General features: G+C 47.4%; 1 protein-coding gene across 7 annotated transcripts in view; it reads left to right on the forward strand.

The window, feature by feature from the left end:
* Window positions 1-14,874, forward strand: part of RNLS (renalase, FAD dependent amine oxidase) — a 346,559-nt gene that overhangs the window by 271,693 nt on the left and 59,992 nt on the right. Inside the window, exon 7 of one of the 7 annotated variants that reach the window (XM_060642981.3) lies at window positions 7,086-7,411. The exons of the other annotated variants lie outside the window; for them this stretch is intronic. Coding sequence (XP_060498964.2) covers window positions 7,086-7,139 — 54 coding nt within the window. The 3' untranslated portion in view covers window positions 7,140-7,411. Of the gene's footprint in view, window positions 1-7,085; window positions 7,412-14,874 lie in introns of those variants that run through there. 7 annotated transcript variants of the gene reach the window in all.

Genomic DNA, 14,874 nt, shown 5'->3' on the forward strand with positions numbered 1-14,874 from the left:
GTGACTCCCCAGGGCACACCCTCGTCACTGTGCATTGCCCGGTCTTGTGGCAGGGCCCGGAGCTGTCCTGTCCCACAGGTGGCCGCGTCTCCAGCCCGTGTGCTGTCATTCCCTGTGATGGACACCGCCCCGCTCAGCACATCTCTGTCCCAGCACCCTGGGGCAGAGGTGGAGCGTCGGACAGAAAGGGACCGAACGTTTCCTTTGGCTGGGATGCTTTTCGATGGAACAAGAACAGAGCGCATAATGCGTGCGACCAATTTCCCGGGCCACGGTGCCGGGTGTTTGATTCGGGCCCCTCACGTCGGATCACAGTCAGACGCAAGCCCTGCTTGTCTGACCCAGAGGAGAGACAGCAGTCGTCTGAAATCAGAATGCAACAGGATGGGGTGCAAAAACCCACATGAAATGAGCTTGAGAAATCCTCCCCGGGGCTCTGGGAACCCAAGAGCCTGCTGAGCTGACCAGACGGGGGGAGATGATCCTGCTGTTGGCACGTGCACTGCACAAAGACCCGCTGTCGCCAAGAAGAGGCATCCGAAGACTGCCTTGGCCGGCGGAGGCCCTGGGTCGCATCAGGGCAGTGGTGGGGGAGTCGCGAACCGGGTTGGGAAGCAGAGACGCGCCCCGGAGGCCTGAGAAACGCTTTGCTCTCCATCTCGGGCCGAACGAGTGCCTCCTAGAGAACGGAAAACGGAATTACTCAAAGGAAAACCGTCGACCTCGCCGAGATGGTTCCTTTCCAGCCCTGAGTCTGGGAAGCGCCTCCAGGGAAGCCGCAGAAATGAATTTGCTCAGCCGAACAGGGCAGAGTGAGATACTCCCCGATTTACTCGGTGACACGACGCAGCACGAGAAGCCGTCCCTTCTCCACCTCAAAGCAAAGCACCGAGGGGCGCCTGGGTGGCTCAGTCGGTTGGGCGTCTGACTTCGGCTCAGGTCATGATCTCTCACTCCGTGAGTTCGAGCCCCGCGTCGGGCTCTGTGCTGACAGCTCAGAGCCTGGAGCCTGTTTCGGATTCTGTGTCTCCCTCTCTCTCTGCCCCTCCCCCATTCATGCTCTGTCTCTCTCTGTCTCAAAAATAAATAAACGTAAAAAAAAAAAAAAAAAGCAAAGCACTGAAATGCTTGATTTGGTGCCGTTGTGGTAGAAATGCCTTCTATCAAAGGCAGGCTCCCACACCGCAAGCCAGAGATAAGTAACAGAGGAAATCGTTGAGACCGTGACCTCTCGGTGGCCTCTTAGAGCTGAATCTTTGCTAGACCTCAGACTATCACACGGGCCACCAGCCCGCCAAGAGGAGTTTATGGGCGAGCGTCGCGGAAGGCATCTCAGCACGCAGAAGCCTGGCTTTCGAGCAGCTCGAGGAGAGACATTCCAAGGGAATTTCTTGTTTGCTTCCCCGAAGCAAGGATTTGATGTTTAGGTGGAGAAACCCTTCTGGGAAGTGAGCTCATTCCTGGGGTTCCGCTGGGGTCATCCAGAAAGGTGTTTGCTTGGGATCTGGGATGGTCATCCAGTGGTGAGACGTGAGTATTTCAAAAATGTGGTCTCTCACCGACTGGCAAAAAATGAACTGGCAGGATGTCACGAGGCCCTCTCCGGCCCGTAGATTCGGGTGGTGGGTTAAATCAGCAAACATTCCAGAGTGTCTGCTGTAGGACGGGCACTGCGAGGATGCCTCAGAGGATGCTGGGCAGAACCAGACTCACGGGGGGCCGGGGCGGGGGCGAGGCAGATCAGTGCACGGGCTCCCCTCTCAAGACAGTGTCACAGCACACAGGGGAGAGACTCCTGGTCCCCACTTCCCGTTTAGGAACCCCTGAGGCCCAAGACAGGCAAGTGAGGCTGAAGGGGACCCGTATCTGACAAACAAGGTTGGCCTCTAAGTTGCCCTTAAAGTGCCTGACCTGAAGACTGAGGCAAAGGCCGCTCCATCCTCAGAGCAAAGCGGTGGGGGGAGGCCCGAAGACAAAACGGGACCCTCCGCGGGATAGAAAGGAGACCCTGACCACAGGAGGGGTCCAATGGGTCCAATTTGCATCTGTGAGGGACAGACACAGCAAGGAGTACCCAGGGTGAGAGGGATTCTATATGTAGAAACAGACGTCATGTCGTACTCCTCTCCCGTCTCGTCAAAGAGGTCATCTGGGTCCCAGAACCTAAAAATGGCCTCAGAGTTTGGAAGGCCTCTGTCCTCAGCCGGCGTAGGGGCCTCATCTCAGCCCTGCACCTTCAGAAGCATGAAGGAGTCCGGTGAGGTAAGCGATTTCAAAGTTTGCTTTAGGACGCAATTCAAACAATTTCTGTTCGTCATGTAAACAAGTCAGCCACTTACGGGAGGAGCGACTCTTGGGGTTGAAACAGGCCTTCCTGGGTTCCCCTCGGGGCCCCTCAAAGGACAGTGGAAGCCACCACCGATAAGGGGGACTTCTCAGGACCTCGCGGCCTGGTTCGGGAACACTGTGACTGTTGGGAACGCCCCTCAGACGTTCGTGGCTTCTGTCCTTGGCCCGCTGCGGGACAAGTGCATCCAAACAGTGCATCTGACCCAGGGAACCCTGGGTCCCCTGCCGCAGCTCACACCCCCTCTAGGAGTGAGCTAGGCCGGGCCCTGGTTTGGGGTTGGACGAGAATGACAACTGAGACTTGGCCAATGTCACTGTCCCTTTGGTTTTCTGCCACAGCATCCAACAAGCAGTGAAAAAATAGGAAACCGAGGGACAAAAAAGAACTAATAAAACGCTTTCAAGCACGCGACCTTAGTTTAGTAGACTAATCCTAGTTACATACAGAGAAACTGTTCTCAGGAGTCCCTGGTAAATACTTCTTTATTCAGAGAACTGACGATTCACGTCCGTCTTTTGTGAATGCCAAACTAGAGTCTTGGGCACGAAAACATTTTATTCAATCTCACGGTTACCAAATATTTTTTAAAGTGTCCAAAGAAGTCTGATATATCGGATTCACCTGCAGTTTGCACTAGATTGCTTTTTCCCCAAAGAGGATAGGCCTTCCTGAATTTCACTCATCTGTGATTGTAGACTCCCAACAATTCGCACTCCAGTGAACCTTTGGTAGTTATCTCTCTGACATGTACTGTCTTTCCTTCCAAAGACTTTGCTGGGATGCCCTTGCTTTTCCTATCCCGAGCCCTCAGCGTCTGGAGGGGCCTGCGTGCTAAGCTCCGGGGACAGACGGGATAGCTGCTAGAATCCGTAACTTCTTGTTTGGCTTCAGCCAACCTGAGCTCGCTTATTTAAGTCACTTGTGACAGAACGAGTTCTAGTTGATGCAATGATTATGGAGCCACTCCCGGAAAGGAAGAGTCTGCTGCTTCTGGTTTCTATAGGTTAAGGCCACTAACAATACTGTAGTAATTGTAGTGGTCCCTGTAGGCCCTCCACCTACAGCTTTCCACACATCGTCTCATTGGTACTCTTCTCTCCATTTTACAGGTAAGAAAACTGAGGTGACTAATGTCAGACTAGCTTGAAAGTGGCAGAGATGGAATTTAAGCCCCCGTGGGCCTAATGCCATAGCCATGCCCAGCCATTATGTGGTAGGCACTGTGTAGACGCTAAGAACAGAAGGGCTCTTTTTCTCAACCGAACGTGGTAGGGGAGGGCATCTGGAAATATATGGAATGCTCTCTGGTTGTCCCAGGGACTGGTTGGTGGGGACGCACCTGGAATTTAGTGGACACGGGCCACAGATGTTCAACGGTCTGAAAGGTGCAGGACTCTCCTGCCCAACAAAGGTTGGTCTCATCTACGTGTCAGTAGCGCTTCCATTGAGAAACCCTCAAGCGTAGAGTTAGGTACCGAGATAATCCAACCCAGAACTGGAGGCAGATATGAGAAGAGATGTAATGAGTGTTGCTTTAATAGAGAAATAAAAATAAAGTTTAAAAGCCTACGAAAAGCCCTTAATAAAACATGGCGTCATCCTTAAGGCATCCCACCGCCCACCGTTCACAGAACGTTTTCTGCTTACGAGCAAATCTTACACCAAAGTTTCCCCTTTGGGTTGTCAGCCCATAGAATTTGGTGTCCTTCCCAAGATGTTTAAGATACAAGTTTCTCTGAGAATAGTCCAGCCGTGGCCACTCTCATCCTTTGCGGGTGTGGCCTCGAGCCCCTTGTGAGGTTATTGGATCACGTATGCCCTTTCCAGTCTGCACATCCGGATTGTCTATTTCCTTTTCTTCTTCTTTTTTTTAATACTCATTTACTTTGAGATAGAGAGAGAGAGCGCGCAAGCAGGGGAAGGGCAGAGAGACACAGAGAGAGAGAATCCCAAGCAGGCTCCACACTCAGCACAGAGCCTGACATGGGGCTCGATCTCATGAACCATGAGATCATGACCTGAGCTGAAATCAAGAGTCAGACCCTTAATCAGCTGAGCCCCCCCAGGTGTCCCTACGTCCCTTTTCTTCCCCATTTCTTCTCAGGCCTCCTTTCCATCATTGGTCATCTTTTTTTTCTTTTTCTTTTTTTGAAAAGACTTTAGTTTTTATTCATTTAATTAACTAATGAATTAATTTAAAACATTTTTTTTTAATTTATATATTTAAACTCAAGTTAACATACAGTGTAGTATCGGTCTCCGGAGTAGAACCCAGTGATTCATCACTTACGTACGACACCCAGGGCTCATCCCAAGTGCCCTCCTTAACGCTCATCCCCCAGTCAGCCCATCCCCCACCCACCTCCCCTCTAGCAGCCCTCAGTTTGTTCTCTGTATTTAAGAGTCTCTTTTGGTTTGCCTCCCTCTCTGTTGATATCCTGTGTTTCCTTCCCTTCCCCCGTGTTCATCTGTTTGTGTTTCTTGAATTCCACATGAGTAAAATCATATGATATTTATCCTTCTCTATTTTGCTTACCATAATATATTCTAGTTCCATCCATGTTGTTGCAAATAGCAAGATTTCATTTGTGTGTGTGTGTGTGTGTACATACCATATCTTCTCAATCCATTCATCTGTCGATGGGCATTTGGGCACTTTCCATAATTTGGCTCTTGTCGATAGCGCTGCTATAAACATTGGGATGCACGTGCCCCGTTGAATAAACATTTTTGTATCCTTTGGATAAATACCTAGCAGTGCAATCGCTGGGTGGTAGGGTAGTTCTATTTTTAATTTTTTTAGGAACTCCCACACTATTTTTCGGAGCGGCTGCACCAGTTTGCATTCCCACCACAGTGCGAAAGGGTTTCCCTTTGTCTGCATCCTTGCCAACATCTGTTGTTTCCTGACTTGTTAATTTTAGCCATTCTGACAGGTGCGAGGTGGTATCTCATCGTGGTTTTGATTTGTTTTTCCCTGATGATGAGTGATGCTTAACATCTTTTCATGTGTCTGTTTGCCATGTGGATGCCTTCTTTGGAAAGGTGTCTATGCTTGTCTTCTACCCATTTCTTGACTGAATTATTTGTTTGGGGGGGGGGGGATGAGTTTGATAAGGTCTTCATAGATTTGGGATACTAACCCTTTATCCGATATGTCATTCTGCAAATATCTTCTCCCATTCTGTCGGCTGCCTTTTAGTTTTGTCGATCGTTTCCTTCGCTGTGCAGAAGATTTTTCTCTTGACGAGGTCCCGATAGTTCGTTCTTGCTTTTGTTTCCCTTTCCTCTGGAGACGTGCCTGGTGAGAAATTGCTGCAGCAGGAAGTTGCTGCCTGTTTTCTTCTGTAGGATTTTGATGGTTTCCGGTCTCACGTTTAGGTCTTTCATGCATTGTGAATTGATTTTTGCGTATGGTATCATCTTTTTTTAAATGTGCTCAAAGCCAAAATGCGAGGGTCTGACCGTACTGTTCAGATTTCTACAGTTTGTAGGTTACATGCTCTTCCTACTTAGGTGTGGAGTAGACACCACTCGTGTTTTCCTCCAGGAACCCAACCCCTGCACCCAACATAGCATTGCTCTGGCGCTTCTTGGCTTTGCAGCAGCGTATCCTCAAATATCTGCCAAACTGTCGGGGTTTTCGCTCTGTGAGATTTGTAATTCATTAAAAATAGAACTTGTGGTGGATCAGTTTGGCGTTCTGAAAAGCAGGCCGTGAGATGCCGGTGGGAGAGCTTCCAGACAGTGATGCAGGGCTGGCATCCGTGCGAGAAGAAAAGAAGGAGCAGGAGGTAGGAAGAGCCAGAGCATGCAACCTTGAGCGTGTGTCAGGCCGGCCCTTTGAGCACCAGAGCAAAGATCAGCCGAGCGAGCAAGGAGTGACTCAGGCAGAAACGGCCCAGCTCTTGTGCCCCCGCTCTGCTCAGGGCAGCACCTGGCCACTGGCCAGCTGCCTTCCTCCAGCAGCACACATGGCATTGTGGGTATTCTTAAAGTGGAAGTCGTTTGTCACGGAGCTGTGCGTGTGTGTTTAAAAGAAACAAGATTGCCTTGAAAGCTGGGGTCTGAACTGTGACATGATGAAACCCTGGTGAGACCAGAATAGCATCTTTCTGTCTGGGAGATCAAGCCTCACCCCCAACTTCTAGGCTGCTGGCCTGATTGAAAGAGAATATTCCACCACTCTAAAAAGGAATGGAATTAGAAATGCCAAGAGTGCAAAGCATTCTGGGACGGCTGGGCATCCAACATTCTGCGTTAATCGTAGAGGGAGAAAAGTCCTCTGTTTTGGCCAGAAGTCAGGGGAGTTATTTTGGGAGCAGCCTCCTCGGTGACCCAGACATTACCATTTGAGGTTCAAAGCTCTGGAGGACACAGCCTCGAGCGTTCTTTTCCACTGCCCTGTGTTTCTTTCTTCATGGGTCTTTGTGCATAAACCTGCTACAAATCCGGCATTCACCTTCTCAAGGGAGCCTGCGGGGAAGCTTAGAGAGGGTGAGCTTTCCTGGGAAGTGACTTGCCTGCCTACCCAAGGGCTCTCATGACTCACAGATACCTGGGTTCTCAGCCTGGTTAAATAAATAAATGAACAAATGAATGAATGAATGAATGAATGAATAAATAGCATTCAGAATTTACCTATGCAAACCAAGTTTTACCAGCCCATCTTCTGGCAATAGAGTACCCCATATAAGAAAACCCCAGAAATGACAATCATTTCTCTAATTTTCAGGACGTTTACTATGCGAATTTCTCCAGCACGAGCCGCCAGCCGCTGGGGAGATGAAGGCAAAGGGATTCAAAGAACAGTAATGTGTGACGCTAGTCTTAAAGGGGCGACTGAAGAATTCCTCAGATCACCTGCGAACAACCCAAGACCCTCTTCTTTCTCAAAAGGGAAAGATCAGCCGGTTATAACCACTCGTACTAACTGTGCAGGGTGTGAAAGTAATTTGCTTACAGTAACCCGGGCAGCAAAAGGCTGAGCTGAGGCCTGAACTCAGACATTCTGACTTGTACCTGGTACCCTACCCATCCTTCCCTCTGACCCAGTCACTGCGATCCGGGCAGATCCAGCTGGGGCTGGGGCGGGGGCGGGGGGTGGGGAGAGCGGTGGTGCAGAAGCTTATAGCTTTTGTGGTGGAAAGCTCTCTTTAAAAAAAATACATATGAAAATAAATTTAGAAGGGGTTCTCCCAAATGGGGAAAGACTAAAACTTAAGCTTCATTAGCTTACCAGTAAATCCACTTTTGATTGGGATAATATTATTGCCAACAGTGTTAGTAGAAAGAATAATAACGATTCTTCAAATCCAAATATACGAAAACCTGGCTGGTTTGGGATTTTAGCATTTACTTTGATGAACAAAGGTGTTCTAGGCATTCAGAGACGTTGAGCACCGCACCCTCCCCGGCTCCAACCACCATGTGATTTTTCTGCACCCGACTCCTACCCCACCTGCTCGAACTCATATTCTCTTCGTGTTCCTTAACCCAACTTCTTCAACGTGTTTTTTTTTTTTTTTTTTTTTTTTAATTTATTTTTGGGACAGAGAGAGACAGAGCATGAACGGGGGAGGGGCAGTGAGAGAGGGAGACACAGAATCGGAAACAGGCTCCAGGCTCCGAGCCATCAGCCCAGAGCCTGACGCGGGGCTCGAACTCACAGACCGTGAGATCGTGACCTGGCTGAAGTCGGATGCTTAACCGACTGCGCCACCCAGGCGCCCCTCAACTTCTTAATAGTAACTATAGCTAACATTACCATGAGCATCAGGCATTGCTCTGAGGCTTTAAGCTTTTTTCACTCTGCCGATTTTTTTTCTTTCATTTATTTATTTTTTAATTTATATCCAAGTTAGTTAGCATCTAGTGCAATAAGGATTCTACATATAACACCCAGTGGTCATCCCAACGAGTGTTGTTGCCCCTTGTCCATTTAGCCCGTCCCCCCACCCAACAGCCGCTGGCAACCCTCAGTTTGTTCTCCGTATTTAAGAGTCTCTTATGTTTTTTCTTCCTCCCTGTTTTTATATTATTTTTGCTTTCCTTCCCTCATGTTCATCCTTCCCTCATGTTATATATATATATATATATATATATATATATATATATATACCACATCTTCTTTATCCATTCATCCATCGATGGACATTTGGGCTCTTTCCATACTTGGGCTATTGTTGATAGCGCTGCTATAAACGTGGGGGTGCATGTGCCCCTTGGAATAAGCCTTTTTATATCCTTTGGATAAATACCTAGTTGTGCAACTGCTGGGTGCTGGCGTAGTTCTATTTTTAATGTTTTGAGGAACGTCCCCACTGTTTTCCAAAGTGGCTGCACCAGTTTGCATTCCCACAAACAGTGCAAAAGTGTTCCCCTTTCTCCACATCCTCGCCAAAGGCTGCTGTTGCCTGAGTTGTTACTTTTAGCCATTCTGACAGGGTCTGGCTGCCTCTTAAAAAACTTTGTATCATTCTCCCTTCTCAGAGGAGGCAACTGGGGCCCTGAGAAATTAAACAGTTTGTCTCTGAAATGTGCATTCTTCACCAAAGCCCCACAGCACTTCAAGCAGCCAGGGCAAATCAGACAAGAACCCGAGAAAACTTCATAGGGCCCAGAATAAAGTGTGATAATTACAATGTCTTGACAAGTATCAAGGATCAATGCTAGATGTTCTGTTAGCCACAGACTTAATCCTCGGGTCAGAATCCTTTTTTGGCACCCGTGAATAGTGCAGGAACCACAGTGTAATTCAAATCAGCAATTCTGAGATATAGAAGGCCTTGAAAATGTGTGATTTCATGATAGGAAATACTTACCCCAACACCCGCCATGGATTGCAGATTTTGAAGCCCAAAGAATAAGCTTGGCAAGGCCTAAATCTAAATGCTTCTCATAAATGTTATACTTTTTGCAGTTATTACTGAATTGCCTGTACCAGAAAGGTGTGCTGAAACCTTGTGTGTGTGTGTGTGTGTGTGTGTGTGTGTGTGTAAGATTATCTGGTCAACTGGCCTGGCCGTCTTCCTGGGGCTGAGGCACCCTAGAGAATGCATATCTGAGTCATAGTCCTTAAACTCAGTGTTTGAAAGAACTTCAAAATTTACCTGCCTCAAACCTTTCATTTACCGATCAGGGTTGTGGGACCCTGAGATATCAAAGGTCACAGAGCTAATGAGCACCCTTCATTTGACAACTAATTGAACACCGAAGGGACTCGGATAGAGGGCTTTGCACTGCACCATGCTGTTCCGTGGCTAACATAGACTATGTGCACAACACCAGTAATCCTGCAATTAAAAACAAAAGCTGTCGGGGCGCCTGGGTGGCTCCGGTGGTTAAGTGTCTGACTCTTGATTTCAGCTCGGGTCATGACCTCACAGTTCGTCAGTTCAAGCCCCAGGTTGGCTCTGCGCGGACAGTGCGGAACCTGCCTGAGATTCTCTCTCCCTCTCTCTCTGCCCCTCTCCTGATGGCTCTCTATCTCTCCCTCAAAATAAATAAAAATACACTTAAAAAAAGAACTGCTGTCTATGACATAGACATACAAGGTCTCCCTTGGTCTGGGCTCTGCCTACTCCCCTACCATCATCTTCCATAGATTTCCAAGAAAATACTTACTGTGCACTCTTGTCTTAGCTCGGGCACTATAACGATACCACGAACTGGTGTCTTATAAACAAGCAGAACAGACTGTATTCCCCACAGTTCTGGGGGCAGACAGTCTGAGACCAGGGTGCCTGCATCGTTGGGGTCTGCTGAAAGCCTCTTGCAGGTTGCAAAATGCTGGCTCCTTGTTGTTTCCTCATGCGGTGGCAAGAGCAGAGCTCTCTGGACCCATCTTAGAAGGGCACGGATCCCATTCATGACCCAATTACCTCCCAAAGGCCCCCTACCTCCAAAAATCATCCCACTGAGGATTGGATTCCAATACATGCATGTGGGGAGGGGGACACAAACGTTCAGGCCAGGGCAGTTCTCCTGGATCTGAGCCTTTCTATAGGCTCTTACCTCCATCTGGGTGGCCTTTCTTATTGTTCACCATCTGAGATCCCTCATCTGTCAAAACTCCGAAGCATGACCTTCACAGGGCAGCTTCCCATGAGGACCCCTCATGCCCCACCTGCTCATCCACAAGGGATTCATCCGATCCCTATTCTCTTTTCTCACTGCACAGCTGTCTGGGGGTGGGACGCTTACCCCATTGTGTTTGGGCTCTTGGTTTAATTTTGTTCCTTCCATTAAACTCTGAACTGACCAAAGTCAGACGTCCGATGCTGCTCATTTTTGTAATCATCTAATGCCTCGCCTCTTAGCGAATACTGAAAAAAAAAATGGTAACAATCATAATTAACATTTAATCCCTACAATAAGCCTAAGGGGAAAGCACGGTAGGGGTACACATTACCAGGGTTCACCAAGATTTCTTGCTCTCGAAGTTAGCCGTGGCCACGTGACTCGCTTTGACCAATGAAATTTAAGCAGAAGCGATCTCCATCACCTCCGTGTATCATCATCTGAGAGCAGGTACCCTTTCCCCTGCTCGGGTGGACCCTACAGCCTGGTCCTGAGCAGGCAATGTCATCCAGTGGTGAAGCTTCCCTCACCTCTGCTGACCCACGTTGGACATATAGTAGGGGTGAGAAATAAATCTCTGTTGTCTTAAATCGCTGAATTTCATGTTCACTACTGCAGCATATCTAGGCAAATTCTTCTCTAACTCCTTCCGGTATCCTCCGAATTATCCGTTCCCTAATTCTATCTGAACTGTAGGCGATTGCTCTCGGCAGGCACATACGCATACAGTATTTTTTCCTAGAAAGCAATAAAGAATGTGCCGTCGGTGTGTTTGTTCTGTAGTAAGGCTTTTTAAAGTCATTAAAAGTTCTTTCTTACTTTCTGCTAAGCAAACGTAGTATCTTTCATTAATGTCAAGCACAAACGCTTGTGTCTGACATAAGTGATATCATACACTATTTGTCTTTGTCCATCTGACTTATCTCAGCACGATGCCCTTAAGGTCTGCTCTGACTTCCTTAAAGAAATGTTCATTTGTATTTATGTGTTTTTAATGTTTGTCTATTTTTGAGAGAGAGAGAGAGAGAGAGAGAGAGAGCGTGAGCATGGGAGGGGCTAGAGAGAGAGGGGGGACAGAGGACCCTAAGCGGGCTCTGCCCTGACCGCAGTGAGTCCAATGCGGGGCTCGAGCTCATGAACTGTGAGATCATGACCTGCGCCAAAGTCAGACCTTCAAACGAATGAGCCACCCAGGCGCCCCAAAGATTTTCGTTTTAAAGAGGAAAAACAAAACAAAACAAAACAAAAAGGCAATTCTCTTTTCTAGTGGTATCAGTGGATTGGTAAAGTACTGAAATTAGGTCAGATGAAGGGAATACAAATTCAAGGCTAAGGAAAGCACTGCTGTTTGTCTTAATCAGCCCGAGGACCCTTCCATGGAGGCCTGAAAAGCACAGTGCTCTCCAGGAGTCGGGTTAGTATGAGCTAAGATATGAGCAAAGGACTCTCTTACAGGAATTACCATTAATATCAGTCAGTCAAAGATTTATAAAGCCAAATGAGTTTCAGTCCAAACTCTGCCTTGTTCTATGATCATGGTCACATCATTTCACCTCTTGGAGTCTTAGTTTTATCATCTGGAAAATGGGCAAAGAACAGCTACCTTCATAGAGCTACTGCGTGGGTTATATCCTTGCATGAGCTCATGTTTATAAAGCCCTTAGCACAGTTGCCCAATATGATAGGCATTTGGCGAAGAGAAGTCTTAAGCCAGCCCTCACTAACACCTGCCGATCTGCTGATCTTGGATGAAAGAAAAAATCAGAATGGTATCATGAGGAAATGCCTGCGATACCCAAGGAAACCAACCCAAGTTCGCTCATCTTCCCAGTTCCTGTTCTTTTGAGTGATTTGTTGATCGAAGAATTATGACGTGAAGCGGGCACAGAGGATGTGTTCTTTTAACCTCGGAGCCAAGGATTCGGGTACGATTAGATATTTAGTACCCCCTCCTCTCGGCCCCGATCAATCTTGCTCTTCTGAAAATTCCAACTTAAATTTCTGCCTCGTCCTGTATACATTCCGTGCCTCCGGTTTTATTCTTCATACACCTGGGGAAAAATTAGCATACGCCACACACAGTGAGGTAGCTGGGTTTTCATTTCAGAACGTACTCGGTTGGTAGCTATAAATACAGGTATAGAGATTTTCCTTACTCAGTTTACAGGTGGAGACTGTTGTGCAGGTAGGCCATAATTCATTCACCTGGTTCCCAGGGACAGTCGTGTAAACTGTTTCCAAGTAGGACTTTCTTTTGAAAAGCCTTGGCACCCATAAGCAAATATCCTTAAAGCCCATTTAAGTTGAGGAAGGGTGTTAGGCTCGGCACTGGAGGTTACTCCCCGCGGTGATGGTAGGTAATATATTTCCTTTTCATTTGTGCAGCTACCCCCTTTTTCCAGCCCCAATTAAAATTATAATTAATGTCCTATAAATATATTGATGTGATGGCTTCTGCCAAGTTGGAAATGGGGATCATTTTGCTCACTCGGCTAGAGGTGGGGGTCTTTAGCAACCCCTCTTTCCTCTGTCTTCGTACCTTCACTTTACCAACTGGTCGCAAGGTGAGACCCACCGATGTGATTCCCAGCTAGGTGTTCTCAGCCCCCTCCCGGGTACTTTTCCAAACCAGTCCTTTCGTAGCTGATGATTAATGTGGTACGTCCCACACCATACTTTAATGCTAAGTAGGAAGGAACCATTACGTGAGGACATTGTCTACTGTTAGCTTTGTGTTTAGAATTAGAAAACGAACAAAGTCCACAGGATGAACGTCCAGGAGAAACTGGGGTGTCCAAAATGCTCTTTAGCTTGAGGGATGTGCGCTCATCAGTAGCAGAGCTCCATAAACTCCACTCTTCCTTCCCCACTTCCTCATGATCTTTATGCCAAGGATCCCTGGGTCTCGGGTGAGAAGGTGAGCCCGTCTTTTCGGACATCCAGACGTTACAAGCCCAAACACTCCTAAGGCAAGAGAACATCTACAGAATTTCGTCGGATGGTTTCCATTACGACCTAATGGCCGGATCTTAGGCCTGGGATTTGTTCCTAACCATTGCCTTAATTCACTTTGCAGATTTGAGTTTATCGTTTCCCCATTACGTCGGTGTGTCCGTTGGCACAAAAGAACGAACATTTGTGATCATCCGATAAAAATTGCGCTTTGCTTAGAGACCTCCCAGTGAAGTGAGTGGCCATGATTTCCATGCATAGAAGGGTTCGACAGTGAACATTTATCATATTATGTATTTCTCACTATAGCCCGAGGAGGAAGGCATTATGACATCCTCTGTGTATAGCCATGGAGGCTCAGAGAAATTAACTAGTTTTCCCAGAGTTATCAGAACAAGTGAGTGGTGGGGTCAGGGTTCAAAATGGACTTTAAAAGATGGTTCTTTCCAAAAGTCAAATGAGATTTTATTAACTAGAACCCTAAATGCATAATCCTAAACCTTTATCTTCAGTGTCCCAAGTCCTCTGAAAATGTATGAGCAAAAGACTCTCTTACAGGAATTATTAAAATCACAGTCATTCAGCAAGATTTATAAATTACCCTTTATGTCTTACCATGAACGACGGCAGTAACATTTTTGCACTGCAGACTCCTTTCAACTTCTCAAAGTACTATCTGTGCCTATTGATGCATTTTATTCTCCCAGAAATAGTGTGATTCCTCAGAGATGAGGTCAAAGAATTTGCCTAGTCAGTTCTGGTTTCCGGACCCTTCCTCCATAGAAATTCCTGTCAGGAGGAGGACTGTGTTTATGCACGTGTGATTCAGTTATTGTATTGATTTTTCTTCGGTAAAAGAATAAGTGTTTGTTGCAACAAACCAGACAGTTTAGGCCTGTTTCTGAAATTCATCACTTCCTCCTTTCGTTTTCCAACCTCACTCTCCTGAAGTTGTCCGCGGGAACGGATCGGCGTATAATCTTCCACTCCAGACTATGGAAATCCATACTTCAACATCACAGACTGAGTCATGTAGTAAAACGTCCTTCCTCCAGGAAGTCAGGAAGTATAGTCTTTACAAATGGCGGCACAGGAATCCATCTGAGATTCTCCCGCCAGCCTTAGAGTCAAGTTCTGCCTTTCCTATTCATCCTGTGCCTGAATTCTTCTTCCCAGCTAGAGGCCTCCCAACCTGACCATCTGCAAAGTAGTTCCCGGGATTAATTGGCACTGGGGCTGAGCTTGCCATGTTCCCAGTTTATCACCCCCCGGACGTAGTATCTGTTCAACACACTACATGAAGATTGTGAGCCACACCCATTCTGTCACCCTAGCCAGTTGCCCATCAATTTCCACCAATGATAAGGCGGATTGTGTAAGAACCTGTGCACACAGTCCTCCCTGATGCGAATGCAGTGCACCTTCGGTGGCCCCCTTCCTGCCATTCCCCTGACTGCACGAGAAATGTCTCTCGGGCTCTGTCCTAAAAT

This window comes from Panthera onca, chromosome D2 (genome assembly GCF_046562875.1).
Source record: "Panthera onca isolate mPanOnc1 chromosome D2, mPanOnc1 haplotype 2, whole genome shotgun sequence".
Lineage (NCBI taxonomy): Eukaryota > Metazoa > Chordata > Mammalia > Carnivora > Felidae > Panthera > Panthera onca.